This window comes from Ammospiza caudacuta, chromosome Z (assembly GCF_027887145.1).
Source record: "Ammospiza caudacuta isolate bAmmCau1 chromosome Z, bAmmCau1.pri, whole genome shotgun sequence".
Taxonomy (NCBI): domain Eukaryota; kingdom Metazoa; phylum Chordata; class Aves; order Passeriformes; family Passerellidae; genus Ammospiza; species Ammospiza caudacuta.
Genome location: NC_080632.1, coordinates 76,510,395 through 76,529,213, shown reverse-complemented (window position 1 = coordinate 76,529,213; position 18,819 = coordinate 76,510,395). Strand labels below are relative to the sequence as shown.

The 18,819-nt window shown below is 41.2% G+C and overlaps 1 protein-coding gene across 2 annotated transcripts; it reads right to left on the bottom strand.

Moving 5' to 3' along the window:
* Positions 1-752: 752 nt before the first annotated feature.
* On the bottom strand, positions 753-13,269 carry AGXT2 (alanine--glyoxylate aminotransferase 2). 2 transcript variants are annotated; one of them, XM_058823926.1, is made up of 13 exons: positions 13,189-13,269; positions 12,633-12,817; positions 12,204-12,327; positions 11,266-11,360; positions 10,074-10,167; positions 8,982-9,075; positions 8,058-8,158; positions 6,925-7,017; positions 6,072-6,204; positions 4,911-4,999; positions 3,355-3,504; positions 2,910-3,008; positions 753-1,429 (listed from the first exon to the last, which is right to left on the bottom strand). In XM_058823926.1, the coding sequence occupies exons 1-13, from the start codon at positions 13,222-13,224 to the stop codon at positions 1,319-1,321; spliced, it is 1,404 nt and encodes a 467-aa protein (XP_058679909.1). In that variant the 5' UTR covers positions 13,225-13,269; the 3' UTR covers positions 753-1,318. The 2 variants fall into 2 exon arrangements, with proteins under 2 accessions (XP_058679909.1, XP_058679911.1); XM_058823928.1 differs by lacking the exons at positions 8,058-8,158; positions 8,982-9,075.
* Between the last annotated feature and the right edge of the window lie 5,550 nt (positions 13,270-18,819).

Sequence of the window (18,819 nt, the reverse complement as noted above, 5' to 3'; positions counted from 1 at the left end):
TTAGAATATTCTTTGATTCTTGATCCTCTATCAAATATGAAGCACTGCCAAGATACGGGCTTTTCTTCTGCCATTTTCAAATTACTTAATTACATTAAGCAGCAGATAGAAGGGAAGAAGTTAGATGACAAAGCTGTTTAAACCAGTTTTGACAATTGCTGTTTGTTTTGTACAGTTACCTCTGTGGCAGGTGTTGGGGAAAAAAGGTCGAGCGGAACAGCCTTGCTGGAATAAGTGAGGGAGAAATAAATGAATGACATGAATTAATTAATTTGTTCTGATTTCTAAGGAAAGGCACTACGCTTGTGTTTAAAGGCATAATCTGCCTGATCTTCAGTAGGAAAAAAAAAAGGTGGGATAACAAATAACTGATTTTGGAGTGGAATTAGTTTGTACACAGGAGTTATGAATGGAGTTAAAGAAGACAGTGCTCAGCAAAGGCTGTACAATATTGTTTAGGACCCATGGAGTAAGATTTGGAGAGGTACTGATGCTCTGTTACCAAAGTTCCTCTGAAGTACTGGCAGAATACTCTCCTCCCCCCAACCTGACATGGTGCTTTATTGGGTCAAGAAGTTTTTCCAATATTAAAATTGAAATAAAAGGAAAATGGTAAATGTACAATTCTTGCTGACTGTCCACAACATCTGTTTTTTTGTTGGAAACTGAAGGAAGCAATGACATTACACATTAAAAAGTGATTATGTAAGAAAGAACATTTTATTCCACCTTCCAGAGTTTGCACCTTTACAAAATGGGTGTGCTGTGCAATCCCAAAAGCAGCAGGAGGAAAAGAGAAGTGTATTTTGGAGAGAGCGATGACTGGATTTCTTATCCCCATGATAAAAGTAATTATTGTAATTAGAAACATCTCAACTGTCTGCAAACTTTTTGCAATGCTCTAATTACAGTGTGTCCTTGTAGGCAGGGTAAACAGTTTTAACTCTGAAATTTCTTTCCCAACTCTTTCTGTAACTCTTTCTAAAAATTACTGATTTTGATAGGATTTTCACAGGGGAAAGAAGAACATATGCCTGCCTCTCCATTTGATACCCTGTTAATCCAGTCAGGTTTTTTTTTGATAATGGCAAAATAGGTGTGCAGTTCATACAAATCAGCACTGTAGAACTGAATTGTAGCTTTACAAAACAGATTACACCGTATCCTTGTTGAACACTGTAAGGCAGAACACTTATGATACTGAACAAGCATGTAATAGTCACACTGTGATTTTATTTTCCAGGGTAGATTAGTGCCCAGTCTGGGTTGCAAGTGTCAGGGATTGTGTGTGCCTCTCATGTAAGGAAACAAACCAATTCTATTTTGCAGCTGCTTTTTTCACGTGTCTCTGTAAAGCAGTACGAAATACTTCCACAGCAAAGTCGACGTCCCTCTTAGTAATGCACATAGGAGGCTTAATTCTGAATGTCTGAGGAGAGAGAACAAAAAGAAAAAAGAAGTGCTCGAATTGTATGGAAAGAATATGGTTTCAAGCAGCCTATCTGGGTCAGCACTCCCGCCCCAAAAAAGTGAGGAAAAAAGGAGAACAGCAGCGCAGGCACTGAGGCTTATGATAAATGTACTCTGAAGTGGAGCAATTTTGAACTTGACTGCACTGAATTGCATCTGACTCATGACCCCCTCTTGATAACCTAACTGCCTCCACAAAAGACCTAAGTAGAGTAGGTCGTGTCTGCAGCTCTGTTTCGGCAGACAGAGTAAAATCTCAGATGGATTTTTATGAAGAAAGAACAGAGACAGACGTATTTTCCTTTCTTGCAGCTCTACCACAGGGAAAAGTAGTATCTGCTGAGAATGGCAGGCTCTCCCATTGTGTCAGCTGATTTGCTTTTTTATTATAGGCTGTTTTTAAAGGCTTTTAAGAGAATGCATTATGAATGAATCACTAAATACTACATTGTAGTTAGGGTGCTATAGCTGGAAATGTTGATCAGGAAGTGTTATATATACAGCTACACTTGTCAAGAAGGCAGTCTCTTAAGTCTGAATTTTTAATCTATGTTTCCAAGAGTATTTATTTTCCATAAGAAGCTTAAATTTCAGATTTTTCTGGCCTCACATCATGGGACTTAATACAGGAAGAGCAGAGTAATGGGCTTTCCCACCCACAGCTGCTGCTGAAGCAAACACTCACAGGTAAACAGCCCTCTTATCAGACAGAATGAGATTTTACTGCACTGAGCTTCAGCTCGTTACCTGCCTCTTGGTCTGTGACTTAGGGAAGGACTGATGAGGTAACAGACACAGTGTCTGATTTATTTTAGCCACCGTCCATCCATCTCACATGGCAGCTGCCTCCGCTGTGTCAGAGGGGCCAGCCCTGAGGCAATTCTCTGCCGTTAGCTGAGTGCTGCAGGGAGCTGGTGCAGTGTCCTGGCTGCAGCATGGAGTACACTGTCAGCTGCTGTGGGCTGATGGCCTTCACATCCAACTCTCTCTTCTGTGCTGTTGCTGAACTTGCTGTCAACACCATTTTTTTTTCCTTTAATTGCCATAGAATCAGAACATTACCCAGCTCCCCTGACTCAAAGAACTACTAGTTTTGTACTGATGTGTCAGGTGATAACCTAAACTGTGCAAAGACTTGTTCCTGAGTATTACTGAGTTCTTCTAAATTGCATTGACTGTATACCTTGCATACCTTGGTTTTCTAGGGGAAGTTGTCCCTCTGAAGGAAAACTCCAAGCATTGAGCTTGTTCAGAATATTTGAAAATAATCATATAGTTCTTGCCCAGTTTTAAAATAAGCAGTATTAAACAGAGATGGCTCCTAAGAGTATACATTTTCTAATTTATTTACTAAACTAATTTAACTTAACTTGAATGAAGCGGGGATGTAGTTCACAAGGAAAGAAAATAAGCTTTATTTACAACTAGAGGTTCAGTACCTGACTGTAGAGCCCTCCTCTGCCAATCAGAACCCCCATGTCTTTACAGTCCTCCCAGATCTGACTGATTTCTTCAGCTGGAAGAGGGCATCGGCTGTCCTGAGGAAAGGAAATACTAAACTTCACTCAGATATTCTAAATTAGTTCTGTGACAAAGATGTATATTCCAGTCTCTCCAACAAATCCCAACTCTAGTTGAAAATGTTAGCTGTATAACTTACCTGCTCTCATAAGCCTGTGCAGTTAAGGTGCATTTCACTGTTTACTCAAAGCTTGTGAAATAGCTGAATGATGGAATGTTCTGGCTCGTTTTTAGCCAGAGCAGTGTTTTCCCACTGCACTGTCTGCTTTTTAACAGGAAGTATTTCTATTATTTCAACTGAAATAAAATGTGATAAAACCTTCAATGGCACTGTAAATTGAAAGGAATGAAGAAGTCACTAACCTTATCTGTCACCATTTCTACTCCAATCATAAGTCCCTTGCCACGGACATCTCCAACAATCTCAAATTTATCCCGTAGTTTAGCCAACTCCAGCAGCATATATGTTCCCACATCCTCACTATTTTTTTGTAGATCGTCTTCTTCAATAGCCTGGTTAAAATGAAGTACCATTACAGTGTTGCAGGAAAAGTTTTCAACACATTCTGTTAATCCCCATTGAACTTGTCACTATATTTATCTCACTTCCTTGCTATGTTCCTTGACTACCTCACTGCTCACATTTAGAAGAACTCTTCACGTCACTGATGTGATGATCACAGCATCAGAATACAGTTGCACATAATACTTTCATATTTCTGTGTCACTTTTCACATTTTTCTTAATGTTTACATTTAATCCAGTAATTCCTGCTCTCTTGTACTTGTGCTGGAAAATACCTGACCAGAAGAACTATTTTCAAAATCTTACCAGAATGTTTTAATTTTTTTCAGTATCATGAGAAGAATAGAATTTGACTAGGTTTATCTATGTTTATGCACTAGACAGGGAACAGCTTGAATACTATTTTATATTTAGCAACAACATGTTTTTTTAATAACAATCTTTTCTTCATTCTTTATGCTGTCTTCCTTAATCAGAGTTCTTATTTGCAGGCACATACAGCACCTACACACAAACCATTAGATGAACCTAACATCTGCATTTAGACAAATTACACTTAAAAATAATTACAGAAGATAAAGTGGTTGTTTCTACATTTTTTTTTTCTTTCAACTCCATTTTATTCTTCCTGAATATTCTAACAATTTCCTTGGAATTATTTCAGAGCCAGGCTCCAAGTTATTTCAGAGTTGAAAAACCCCAAAATATGGGTTCTTTATACAATCATCCATCTTATTAATAGCTTAAACCCCCCCAAACCACTCAGGAAAGTAACATGAATAGAAACAGTGTCTGCTGTAATGAAGTGCACTACAGGAATGAATCTTCTGTGCATAATCAAAACAAATTGTAATAGTGACCTACCACCCACTGACTGATTTTCTACTGAATAATAAGTGAAATACATTGCACATTTTTCTGTTTTCTTTTAATTTTTTTTTCCAGAAGAATTTTTGACCTTAGGTATTTCTAATTGTCTGGTCATAAAAGTTTTTTTAAGCATAAGGCAAAAGCATAAAGCCTAAAATTTTGTTAAACATGTATGCCAGAAAATAGATTTTCTTCGCTGTGGATTTGTATAGTGCTATGAAAGAATTAGCTAAGGCTCTTCAGTAAGTTCTCTCCTACAATTTTATTAACAAAGTAGAGAGCCCAAGGGAGATAAAGATGATTCTGAAGTCATAATTACAGGGCTCCTACTCCTTCTAGAGATCTGAAAATTTTTGCAATTAAATTAATCAGGATTTTTTTCCTGTGTATGGGACACACATATGTTTATGCACTTTACTCAGTTATTTTAAAAATTGCCCACATAGAAACTTATATGTGCAACTTTCATCTTTCGAAACAATTTATCTTGTGGTACAGATAAATTCATATAATGCTCTCCCTACGTCAAGAACTGCAGCTCCAGCTACACAGGCCAAAGGGTTTCCTCCAAACGTATTAAAGTGAAGGTTTTGAGCCAAGGAACTTGCGATTTCTGAAAGAAAAAGAACAACACTGGTTACTCCTTCCATTCATAGAATCACAGGATCACAGAATGGTTTGGGTTGGAAGGGACCTTAAAGATGATCCAGTTCCAACCCCTCTGCCACGGGCAGGGACACCTTCCACTGGACTGGTTTGCTCCAAGCCCCAACCAGCCTGGCTGTGAACAGTGCCAGGGATGGGGCACCCACAGCTTCTCTGGGCCACCTGTGCCACTGCCTCACCCCTCTCACAGTAAAGAGTTCTTTCCTCATATCTAATCTAAACCTAATCTCTTTCAGTTTAAAGCCATTCCTCCTTGTCTTGTTACTCTATGCTCTTCTAAGAAGTCCCTCTCCATTCTTCTTACACTGGAAGGCCAAAATAGGTCACCCCAAAGCTTTCTCCAGGCTGAGCAATCCCAATTCTCTCAGCCTTTCCTCTTAGTACTCTGCCCCTCTGATCATCTTGGTGGCCGCCTCTGCCTTGTTCTGTAAGCGTACTGAATTGCTTTAAACATTTGTTACTGTAACAACAATTTCATTTGCTGTGGTTCAACTGTGATTCTACTGGAGACAACACAGCAAGATTTCCTGGAAGCAGTCTGAGCAAAATATGAGTATTTCCAAAAACTATACTGCCTAGCAGATATCAAAACAAAACTTATTTTAAAAGTCATGCTTCTAACATATGCTCTTACCTGCTATCTACAGATTTTCCTCCCTAGACTGAGCCTGCCATTTGTAGGAATCAAATAGCTGGGTTATTTATTCACAGTATATTTATCAGTAAAACAGTGAATTCGGTGAGGGTTTCCAGGCTCTTTTACCAGCTCTACAAACCACTCACATGTTCATTCCTGCTTCAGTTATACAACTAAACCCATTTAAATACAGCTTTGTACTGATACAGCACATGTGGTAAAACAGGTAAAGCAATGAGGACCCAAATCAATTCTCAAAAGATAGATTGAGAAAAAGTTTTAAGTAACATTCAGCTTTTTAAACACACATCTCTCCACCAGTAATTATTTTGTATTATATTTGCAATTACTGTTTTAGATCATAGTGGAACAGAACACATACCTTTTGTTGTAACAACACCTGCCATTGGGAAGCCATTGCCAATTCCTTTTGCCAAAGTAACGATGTCAGGGACCACACCATGTGTTTGAAACCCCCAGAAATGGCTGCCTGTGCGTCCAAATCCTGTCTGCACCTTTCAAAGGAAAAATTCAGAGATACACTCATCACTTTCTCATGCTTTATTATGTATTGCCTTTTCTTGTGTTTCTATTGTTATTGATTTGCATTAAACAGCAACTGTATCTGGAGTCAACTTGTATTAGGACACTTATTCAGATGGTTCTACACAAAATGCTATTTATTGTAATTGGGTTTTTGTAAGATGTCATCATGTCTTAGGCCTGGTGAGATGCGCAAATAAGATGCGGCGTCCATTTCAAAGTGGAGAAGAAATGTAAAAACATTTGACACATTTGATACTATAGTAGTATTGTTTTAGTTAAGAAAATTCTACTCCTAAAACATATTTTGCAGAGGTACAGCAATCAAGTATTTTATGTATTCTATGTGTGTCAAAAACACTCATAAAAGGACGGGTTATTTTGACAAATCTTCCATCACAAGTAGCATTTGTTGCTACTTGTTGCTATTCGTTGCATGTTTGTGTAAATTTACTGCTCCCAGCAGGTAAGGACTGAAGTCTGCTACAAATGTTACCTTTGCCCAAAATGAGAAAAAAGGCAGTAAAAACTGGGAGGCTCATATGCTTGGAAAGATGCAGTTTAACACTGTGTTAAGCTATGAAGTGTATCACATTTCACTTAGATTATTTCCAGGCTTCACCTGGATTCTTTTAGGACAACTTTCAGAAGTACCCTACTCTAGAATTCTTAAGTAAAAAAATCTGACTCACTTCATCTGAAATGCAAAGGCCCCCTCTTTCCCGTATAAGCTGATAAGCTTCCTTTAAGAAATTTCTTGGGTACTGAACAGCTCCATTAACACCCTGCCAAGTGAGAAACACAATGTTTTCAGGAACAGACAAGGAAACAGGAATTCTGCTTGAGAAAAGAACCTAGCAGCCCTCAGGTAACAGCAGGACTGCTATTACAAGCTTCTGGCTCCAGCGATGAAATCACTTCAGAAAGCTCCTGCTCAGGTCACGCGTTCCCATTCCACAGTGCTGCCTGCTGCTCCGCTGGTTGTGCTGGCAGGAATGTTGGTGAGACCATGATCACTGTAAGACCAAGTCAATTAACAAAACTGCTGAAAGGACCATGAAAACCTACACACCGCAAAACCCAGGAACTGTTTGATGAGGAAGTTAACCAGAGAATTCATATTCCTTCTTTGGTTAACTTGTTTAGAACATTGCCTCCTCCATGTCTTTTCACCTTGACAGTTTGCACTTGCCTTGGAAATTCAATTTTTTCCCTCCACCTGGACCAGAACAGCTTTTAAGACTCAAATACGTAAGTTCTTAGAAAACAGTAAAAACCAGAGAACTGCTGCAGTTTCCCCTTGTAGTTATAGTTCTCACATTGTTTCTCTTGCCTGGGACAAATTCTCATTTTTCCTATTGAAGAACCATGTCTAAAGCAATTGTGAATGTAGGGTCAAACATTAGGAGAATGAATCCTGTGGCCATCAGTTACTGGACAGCTGTTAAAAATGTAGTGGACAACAGGACTAGAAGAGGGAGAAGGAGGTTGAGTTAAAAGTTTACAGAAATAGTAATGAAAATTGAAAGGAGATAATAGAAACCAAACCATAGCATGCATCACACTCACTATTTAAATGCAGAAAAAAAAGTATGTTTAATCATGATTCTTTGTTTAATTTCACAAGGAAAATTCTAGTTCCATTGAAGTCAGTGACAAAAGCTGAAATTTGAAATTTCAAACATTTAAGGTGCTTAAATCATTACAAAATCATAGTAAGAATCAGCAAGCATCTATGTTCAGGTTGCAGCTAAAGAATATCAGATTTGAGTATTTATTTCACACTACTTGTGCTATCACAACTGAGAAATGGGAAACTACCTACTTGGATTGGTTCAGCAATAAATCCAGCTACTGTCTTAGGCACTGAGGTATTCAGAGTATCTTTGAACTGTTCAATGTACTGGTCTTTTGCAAGACATGCACCTGTTTACAGGGGAAACAGTTTGAAGGAAATTTACTTCACATGACACAAAACTAGCTTCAAAACATGAAACTATGCATCTAAGCAACAAGTGTTGTATGACTGCGTGGTAAATACCACCTCTCAAATGAACAGTAAAAAGCTAAACATTAAAGGAGAGTCTCTTCTCATAAATGTGTACTCCATGGTTAGGGCAGGTAGGAGGATTCTGGAGAACACAGTCTGTGCTTAGATAAAGAACAGAGCAATTAGTATGGCTAATGCTGCCATCCACTAGGGACAGCAAAGCTAAAAACAAACCATTCTGTTAAGTGTCCATATGAACTAAAATAATAAAACGTGCTTGTTGCAACAGTAGAAAAACTGATTGGAACTGTTGTTAGCTGCACAGCAGTAGAGGAGATTTCACACTGTGTTGTAAATGGAACATCTTGCCCCATGTAAGACCTTCACCTATGGCTGGTTGTTCTTACTATTTGCCTTATTCCAATATAAAATCTGGAAAGCTGTCAGAACTTTAGAAACCACAAAAAAGACCATCAACACTTCTGTTCTTCCAGATGTGCTGAAGTGAGTTCCACAGCTTCCAGAGCTGATCATAACAAATACTGGAAACAAACACTGGGATTTCAAGAAGAAATCTGAGAACGTGGTGTCATCTGTCCCACATTTTTCCCATTGGGATGAAGATCCTGAGATAATCTGGAATATTTCTTTTGGGTCAGCCTTGCAAAACCTAACCAGACATCTACTTTTCTTGAGGAGGTAATTATAACACATTTTCACTAGTATTTTGTAATCCAAAAATTTTTGTCATGGACCAACCTTCAGTACAGCTGCATTTTCGAACAGTTTGCACTGGAGAATCTCTACAATGGCTGCCTCCCCATGGACCACGAAAAACATCTGGTAACATTGTCTGTCAGGCATAAGAGAAATAGCTACAGATTTGATGACACCTTTTCAAGAGATCTTTTGATCTGATGACTAATGGCAAAACAGAAAAACAGCTGTTAGAATCAAGGGGCAAACACAGTTCAAGGAACTTGTGTGAAGAACACTTGGGGAGTAACACCAAATAACCAAGACAGTTTTGGAATCAAAAATTTAGAGTGTTGCATCAATAGCCACTCAACTGATTTTTTATTCCTTTTTTCATTCTTAAGATATTGGTTACCTAAAGGTAATGCCAGCATTTTAAGAGCTTCTGGTAGTATTTCGGTAATCTGAAATATGAACAAAATCTGCAAAGTAGAGTGAGGCAGGCACATCTAATAGAGAAAACTCCAGCTTTCTAATCCTTGCTGCTGATGAAATACCACATGAATTAGGGCACTCACTGAGACAGGCTGGGGAGCTGCTGTAAATGAGCCTTCCTATGGTTAATAACGTGGCTGTCACCTGTAACTATTGGAGTCTGCAATAGCAGGTCCTAGACAGAAAGTTATTCCAATCTGTTCAAGGGCAGGGATATAACACACTGCCATTTAATCTCAGTGGATCTCCTTAACAGATGTGTCTCCTGTCTTGCTGAGATAGGATTTCCAGTCATTGTAGTGAAGGATCTGCTCCAGACCATCTGAAAGCAGCTTTGCACAGGTCTGACAAAACAAACTTGAAAAAAGGTGTTCAGAGCATTATTTTTTTACACAGACTCCCATGAAAACATCAAGCATGACTAAAGAACTGCAAATCATGGACCACTTGTGTTATGGCTGTTCTAACTCCAAATTAGCCTAAGAAACTATTCATAGAAGAAAAGGGGACTCTGGCTCTTGTTGAATTTACACAGCAGAAACTGCTACACTGCAGTTTTGATTAGTGGCCATAAAGTGCTTGAGAGCAGAAAACGGCAATTGCTGAAATACTAAAATAAACTGTTAGTTACCCAGATAATGAAAAAAAAAAAATTCTCACAGTTGTACAGCCAAAGCCATTGGCAACGCCATGCTTATAAGAAGTCAGAGATGTCAAGCCCAGTGCGTAAGGGCTGCCTCCGTGGTATCCTCCTCTGTGCAAAAAAACAAAGCAGATCAACATCACTCATTTCTGAGAACTGCTTGCAGTAATAGCAATTCTGAGAAGGCATGCTTCTGAGATATAAATTGTTGGGGAAAATGTGCATTTTTGCACTGAAACTAAGAAGATTCCTACAGTCATTTTTTGCTCTGCCTTTTGACGCTGCTATTACAAATATAAAAACTGTGAAGAAGTGTTTGAGAGGAGATGAGTACAATCATTGGAACCAACAGTGATTCAGACAGTGCCTCATGAAATTCTACTGTAGCACCCGAACCCTACAGAGCAAACACCTCTGTCTTTTGAATCTTGGAAACAGTTGCTGTCTCCAAAAGGTGTTGCCAATCATTAAACTAAATGGTGGTTGGCTGTCAGTTTTATATACAAATCAAAATTGGTTAGTGAGGATACACAAACAAGGTAGGTACTCAATGTTCTGTTGAACACAGTAACAGAAAAATACAGCTCTTCATTAACACAGCCTTTTATTCTAATATTTGAGGCTCCCTGGGCTGCACAGTAAAGGGAACTGCTTATGCTGGTGTTTATTTACAGTGTACTGGAGTTCAGCCCACATCCGTCCCTGTCATTAAGCCAGAAGAGCTGTTTGTGTACCTGTGCAGTGAACTGTGGTTCAGGGCCCTGACAGAATAACAAGGCAGCAAAGCAAAGCAAACAAAAATCAGCTCCCAGGCAGAGCAGTTCTCTGCTGAGGTTCACTGCACTGGTGTTCCAGAGGTACCTTTGCACCCACAGGGGCACTGCAGAAGAGAAATGGAGGAAGAAAGGAGCAATTGCTCAGTCTTGGTCTGGCCATGAACAAAAGTCTACCAAAGCACACCGTGAACACAGACATCAGATCATTTTCTAGGTAACACAAGCAAAAATTGCAGGTTGCATTTTTATTGCAAACTAACATGCTGTATGAAAACTTCAGCTCCTGATTTACTCCTCTTTGTCAAATACAGTAATTTTATAGCATTCTCCTCTGCAGACCTGGGGTGAAAGCGTTCTCAGTTATTTCTTGTTTTAGGCACACAGAGAGTGATTCCACACACAGAGTGGTTTTGTGAAGCTGTGTTGGCATTACCTGAGACAGATGATGTCGAAGTTACGAGTGTGTAGCCTCGCCATGAACATAGCTAAATCATTGGCTTCTGACCCACTGTTGGTGAGATAAACCACCTGTGGGAGAACACTTGGGGTCAGTACAGCACAAAAACACCTCCTTCTTCTTTGGCATCAGACCATGTCCCTTAGTAACACGATGAATTCTAGCTTAGAACTGCCACAGGGCGACCTCACCACGATAAAGTTAGTGTTGCCTTTATGTGACAGATGACAACAAAGATGCAATGGATGTGCTCTGGGAGGGTACAGAAAAATCTCAAGAGGTTTCTGTTTACAGATTTTCCTAAGATGGATTTCTGATAGAGAGAAATTAAAGTGTTGGGTCAAACAAAGTGGGATGTTTAAATTTTTTTTACTCTCTTTCCATCTTTAAGATTGCAATAGCTTAATGCTCTTCTGCTAGCCCAATTTCATTTTATCATCAATTTATTTTACCTGAGAACAAAAGTTATTTTTCTTACTGTTTCAGTAAATATGAAACATGACATTTTTGTGATTTATCTGTTTAAATGTTGGTAAACATTTACACATACTACACAAAATACTGTCAAACAATTTCCACTGTGGATTTTCATGAGATCAAGAAAATTAAGGCCAGCTATATGTCAGAATAGCAAACATCTTCTTTGTTCCTCCAAAGTAATTTTTAAGCCCACAATGCCTCTTCACAGTGAAAAGTGAAGGGAGAAAACAAACAGAACAGAAATAATTGGGGATGTTATGCCTCTCCACAGCTGGGTCTGAAGAAAAGGCCCTGAGGACACTTGTGCTCTTTAACTGATAGTCTGTATTCCCCATACAGTAAGAGAGATATCATGGCTCTCGATTATTTAATAAATACTTCTCATAAACAGAGACCCACTTCACCAGCCCTTGCTCCTGTCAGAAGCAATTTACCTTCAGTGGATCTGGAAAAAGAGAAGTTAGCTTCTCCACATACTCGTGGATTGCTGGGTGCATGTAGATGTTGGTGGTATGCCACAGGCGAGCCAGCTGCTTCTGGGTAGCCATAGTTACCTTCCTGCATGTAGCAAGGCAGAGACAAAGGGATGGAATTCCACACAGATTCCTCACTCATACCTGCACATACCTCTGTGCTATTGATTCTGCAAACGCAGATGCTGCACCATGTGCCAGGTGAAGGGGCAAGCAGACCAAATTAATGAATCCTTCAAAATGTAGCAGAAACTGTATTGTGACACATGGCAATTCAGTTAAGTTATATTCTGATTTTAGGCTCACAGAGCTTCAGAATAATAAGCACAAAACAAGCATAGGTGTCTCTTCCTGGGTTTTGTACCATAAATCAAAAAGCAACATACTTACGGGTGACAGTGTCCAACACTGACAGTGACAATTCCAGCTAAGAGATCAAGGTATCTTCGTCCCTCATGATCAAACAACCACTGCATATGCCCCTGGTGCAGCAGCAATGGCCTCTTGTAGTATGTTTTCAGTGAAGGTGCAATATTTTGTTCACGGATCTTCTGCATGCGTTCATAGGGATAGGACTGAGTGGAATAAAACAGTCAGTATCCATCCCAGCCTTCCAAAGATCCAGAATCAAGTAGTTGGTGTGGAGCACACAGATTACACAGCTGTCTAGAGGATTAAGATTGTAATAGATTCTGGCACACAGAAGGCTGTTCTACAAACCTCTGAAACTCAACTTCTTGAAATAAAGCCATGGTTCTGCACAAACATCTTTCTTAAAATGTTTTCAAATTAGAGATTTGTCACATAGGTACAGGTTATATCCTAGCTGTAGCAGTTGGGCTATGCCCAAAGAAGAAAATTTTGTAATCATATTTAGCAGATGAATCTGTCACCCAAACCCAGTAATGAAGATTTATTTAAATTCAGTGTAGTATACATTACTTACTTCATATTTTTCAGGTACAAAATCACAAGGAGGCATTTTTGCTTGTGTGGAGAGGGAACTTTTCCATTTCTGCTGCCTAAAGGCAACTATAAAATAGTAAAAGAATTATGAAACACTTGGCAAACAACACACCTAAAATATTTGCTCAATAAGCTTGTTCAATGAACACACGAGCTATAGTCACAGAAATTTTTGGAGGTTTTTTTTCAGTCTGAGAAGTTTTTGTGGGGAAAAATAAGTAGGAGGCAGAATATATGTAATTTTAAAAGAAAGGTGTTTATGTTTCACCCATTAAAACTCAAGTTTTTAGTTTTGCATGGGCTTCTATTTTGACAGAAGAATAATTTTTATTTTGAAAATAAAACCTATTTCTAATACAAGTTCTTGTCTGGAAGCACTGGGTGAATGCTCTGCAGCCAGGTGCCCAGGTGACTGCAGCATGGGCAGTCCCAGGGAGCAGGGCAGAGGCAAAGCTGGGCTCACTGAGAGTGCCCTGCATAAATGGAGCTGAGCCAGGTCCAGGGTCCACCCAGGCAGGAGCAGCAGCAGATGGGGCCAGGGCAGGGCTGGGCACAAGGCCACAGCAGAAGGGCAAGGTCCATCCAGGAGACAGAGCCAGGGCTGGGTTGGTGGCAAGGCTCCTGGCTCAGCCAAGGCAGAGATGAAACCAAGGCCTCCTGGACAAGGGGTACAGCCCTGGGGGAGGCTGTTCAGGGGACACGAGCTGTGCTTAGGGCCCTGATAACTCCAGCTGCCATCTTCCATTCTTGCTCCAAAATCCTGGGAACATCACACTGTTCTGCCTTTCATTGAACTGTCCACGCAATTCAGCAGGTATCACAAAGAGGCACCTGATTGCCCAGAGATGTTGTGGAGTCTCCTTCACTGGAGACATTCTAGAGCCCTCTGGACACAATCCTGTGCCGTGTGCTCTGGGATGGCCCTGCTGGAGCAGGGAGGCTGGAGCAGATAACCCACTGTGGTCCCTTCCTACCTGACCCATCCTGCGATTCTGCGAGGAGTTATCTCAAGAGACTCTATTCCTGCAGCTAGAACACTAACTACTGAGAGTTACACACTTGTTTTTAAAAGCCAAAGGTTAAAACACATGTGAAATGTAAATGACTGAATAATAAAGTTTCCTGAAATTAATTAGACACAATGTCACTTCCCTTACAACCACTTACAGCACTAATGAATATAGAATCTACAAGAGTCCCGTCTCAAAAGAGAAGCTGAAAACCCATGAGTTAGGGAAGATTTACCCTTGGAACTCTTCCCAAGGGATTTGCAGCTGCACGAGCTGCACGGAGCCCCGGCCGTCCCCGGACCGCGCTCGCGCCGCTCCCTCACGGTCCCTCAGCGGCCCCTCCGCTCCCTCAGCGCTCCCTCAGCTCTCCCGCCGCTCCCTCAGCGCTCTCTCAGCTCTCCCGCCGCTCCCTCAGCGCTCCCTCAGCTCTCCCGCCGCCCCCTCAGCTCTCCCGCCGTCCCCTCAGCGCCCCCGCCGCCCCCTCAGCGCTCCCTCAGCCCTCCCGCCGCCCCCTCAGCTCCCCCTCCTCTCCCTCACTGCCCCCGCCGCTCCCTCAGCGCTCCCGCCGCTCCCTCAGCGCCACCGCCGCTCCCTTAGCGCTCCCTCAGCGCCCCCTCCGCCCCCTCAGCGCCCCCTCCGCCCCCTCAGCGCCCCCGCCGCTCCCTCACCGCCGCCGAGCCGCCGCAGCCGCCCCGCCATGGCTGCCCGCCCGGGTAGCGCACCGTCCCGGCACGTGCGCTGCTGTCCCCCCGCTGTCATCACATGCCATCCCCTGAGGTCATCTCTTGCTGTCTGTCCCCTAGTGTCATTCCACGGTGTTCTTGTGGCGTCAGCTAGTGCTGTCCCATTAGTGTCACCCTGTGCTGTCCCATCCCGAGTCTTTGATACTGTTTGACCGTGAGCCCTTCAGAAGAGCCTCGACAGGCTGAAGAGATGGTCAGAGAAGAGCTCTCTGAAATCCAACACAGGAAAATGCAGGATCCTGCCCCTGGGGAGAAACAGCCCTGGGTACCAGCACAGGCTGGGGCCCAGCCTGGTGGGAAGCAGCTCTGTGGAGCAGGAGCTGGGGCTCCTGGTGGACACCAAACTGTGCATGAACAGCTGTGCCCGTGTGGCCAGGAAGGCCAACAGAATCCCGGATGCCTTTGGAAGAGCACTGCCAGAAATTCAAGGGAGGTGATCCTGCCCTGCCACTCAGCTCTGGTGAGGTCTCACCTGGAGTCTGCTCTGGAGCACAACAGAGATATGGATCTCCTGGAGTGGGTCTAGCAGAGACCTGCAAAGGTGATCAGGGGATTGGAGCATCTCCATTATGAGGAAAGGCTGAGAGAATTGATCCTGTTCAGCCTTGAAAAGGGATAACTGAGAGGGCACCCCATCCCCATCTGTCAGTGTCTGCAGGGAGGGGTCAGAGCAGGGACCAGGCTCTGTTCAGTGGTACCAGGCAGCAGGACGTGAGACAGCAGGCAGAAACCGATGCACAGAGAATTCCACCTGAACATGAGAAAAATCTTCTTTACTATGTGTGTGATTGTGCAGTGGAAGAGCACAGTCACACACATAGAGTAAAGAAGACTGTCTCCCTATCTGAAAATACTCAACAACTGCCTGGTGCAGGCCTCTGCTGTGTCCTCTGGGGTGATGCTTGAGCAGGGATTTTGGACCAGATGGCCCAGTGTTGGGCCCTTCAACCTGACCCAGACTGTGATTCTCTGAATTGTTTTATGTTAAATACATCTGGGTGGATGGGGAGAAAGTGGCAGATATGCTGAGGGCTAACCTCTCCTGGCTGTTGACCCATTTACTCCCTTGTTTTGATTTTGTCAGGGAAGAGATGTAGCACAACCTCCTACAAGGATGGGAGAATTGGGAAGCTCTATTTTGTTTCTCCATTACCTGCCATCAGCCAAACCCTGGCAGCCACACACTCAGTCTCCACCAGTGGGAATGGGGAGAGGAAGGGAAGGGTAAAAAGCTGGAAAACCCTTGGGCCAAGATAAAGAGAGTTTGATAGAAAAAGCAAAAGCCACACATGCAAGCCAAACAAAAGGAATTAATTCACCACGTCCCATGGTCAGGCTGTCTCCAGGGGAGCAGGGCCTCTCACGTGTAATGGTGACTAGGGAAGACAAACACCATCATTCCAAATGCCCTGTTTTTACTCAATACTTCACATTGAGCATGGTCTGGAACATCCCTGTGGTCACCTGGGGTCACCTGTCCCAGCTGTGTCTCCTCCCAGTCTCCCACGCACCCAGAAAAGGCCTTGGCTCCATGTAAGTTCTGCTCAGCAGCAACGAACACATCTCTATTATCATCCCTGCACTCAGCACAAATCCAAAACACAGGCCCACCTGCTGTGGGGAAAATTATCTCTGCCCCAGCCAAAACCAGAACATCCTTGTAATACTTAAGAATCAAGGGTCAAGGTGGCATTACCTGCCACCTGAAATGGAAATTGGCGCACAGTTTAACCAGACACAGTTGGCAGTGAGAGGTATTTCACATTGCTTTTGATGACCCTGCCTGCTCCTAAGACAGAAGACTGACCCCAGGTAGCCAGGGGGGCAGCCCTAGTTTTGCAGGAAAACTGCCCAATGTTGGTGCAAAGTGTCAGAGATGAATACCCTCTTGTAACCAGGGCAGTGCCTACATACTTTAGGACTCCCCCAACCCTCAACCTTTCTTGATCTTTACCTTTGCTAAACAAGTCCCTGATTTTCAATGATAAATATGATTTAAATCAACATGAAGAGCCATAAAGAAACATAAAAGTTGTGACCAGGCATGTCAGTCATCTGTGTTACCTTGCTCAATTACTTAGTGCACCAAAATTGGTTAAATATCTATCATTGAGCTTTCTCCATGGAAAACAGCAGAATCCTGCACCACAGAATGTCTTGGATGCCTGGATTTTCCTTTTTCTTTCCGTACATGATATAGTTGAAATGTTGCATATCATGAAGAAATACAGAATCTTGGAATTTTATTCACGAACTTTTATTAAACTGAAATGCGAACACCATTGCAAAGAGATTTTACAATGACAAAAGATCAAAAAATTCATCAGAAAGCTACAGACCTCATAACAATATTGATCTTACAAGTGAAAACACCAACAGATTTTAGTAAAGCCAGCACTTTCAATATTAAGAACTTAAAAAATGTATTTGAAAGCATTTTCTTCTAGATACACTTAGAAACAATGAAGAATTCCTGAGCAACTACTTTTATACCAGTATTCTCCAAAGAATGTACATACAATATATGAAATCTGATTCTTACAACTTCTTGTATTTTAGAAATTTACAAAAAAAAAATTGGATCTGGTTCATAGAATAATTGTGCTTAAAGTCATTCTGTTGCTACAGTAATGACACTGCAATAACCTCTCATGTTCCACATTGCATACAAATTTTGAAACTGAAGTGGAAAAAATGCCTAGCTTGTATTGCAAATCTACCAACGAAATGGTTTATGCAAATGGAAATAAATTTGCTCTAAGTACTGGGTCATTTCTTTCTCTGCTGAAAATATACTGTTTATTCTGAAAATTATTCAGAAGATGCAATTTTCATGTCTTTGAGAGTCTGCTGGCACAATTAAAGGCAAGGGAGATTCCACAGACTTTTACCCTCATTTAGTAGCGCATCAGAATTTTGAACAAATATGATTAGTTTATGATTAACACGTTTTTTCTGGGCTGTACTTTTTCATAACAGTGCCCTCAGTACTGCTATATCTTACACAATGACTAAAACATACACAAAAACAACAAAAAGATTTCAGAAGCCAAGATAGTGCTGAGTATCTCTGAGCAATATAACACATATATAAGAACTGATGGTTATATTATATCAGATGAACTGTTTTTGTAGTCAGAATAGAAAAAATTACTTTCCAAAATTAAAAACAGACAACACTAAGGCAGCCCAGGAGCTCTTTCTAAGTATAGCTGAGCAGTAGTTTCCTCTCCCTTTTGGAATGAAAGACAAAGGGATGAGAATTAAGAGTAGTCTACAGCATTATGAATATTTTAAAAAAATGTGATACGACATCATTATAGTTCTGTCTGTAGAAAAATCTGCCTTCTAGACATGTATAGATTTGCATCCTACTGAAGGAAAATTTTCTACAAGTCACTTGTACAATGATTTTCAGCATCATCTAAAAATTCTACTCAGTGCTACAAGTCTCTGAAAGTAACCACTGCAGGAACTGAAATGAAATATTTCAATTTTTATTGATGTGAAAATGAGGTGAAGGTACTCAGCAGCTCACAAAAATAGATCCAAAAGCAGCATTGTTAAAAAAAATAGTTAAATAATGTCAAGATCCAAGACAAGCAGCATCACGGAGTAGAAAAGGACAAAAAACCTTCCAAAAAGAGGAATATATAAAAAAAGACCTTTTTATATCTAACTGCTCTATGCACTAACATCTTGAGTATAAGATCAGCTCTTAGCATATCAGCATTCTATGAGGCCACACAACTAATGCAGGTATTTTTCTTAACTACTTCCAACAGATATAATAGTGCCTCTTAAAAATGTAATATATTGAGGAGATGTATTTTAAACCTAACTTGGTAATTTTCAGAA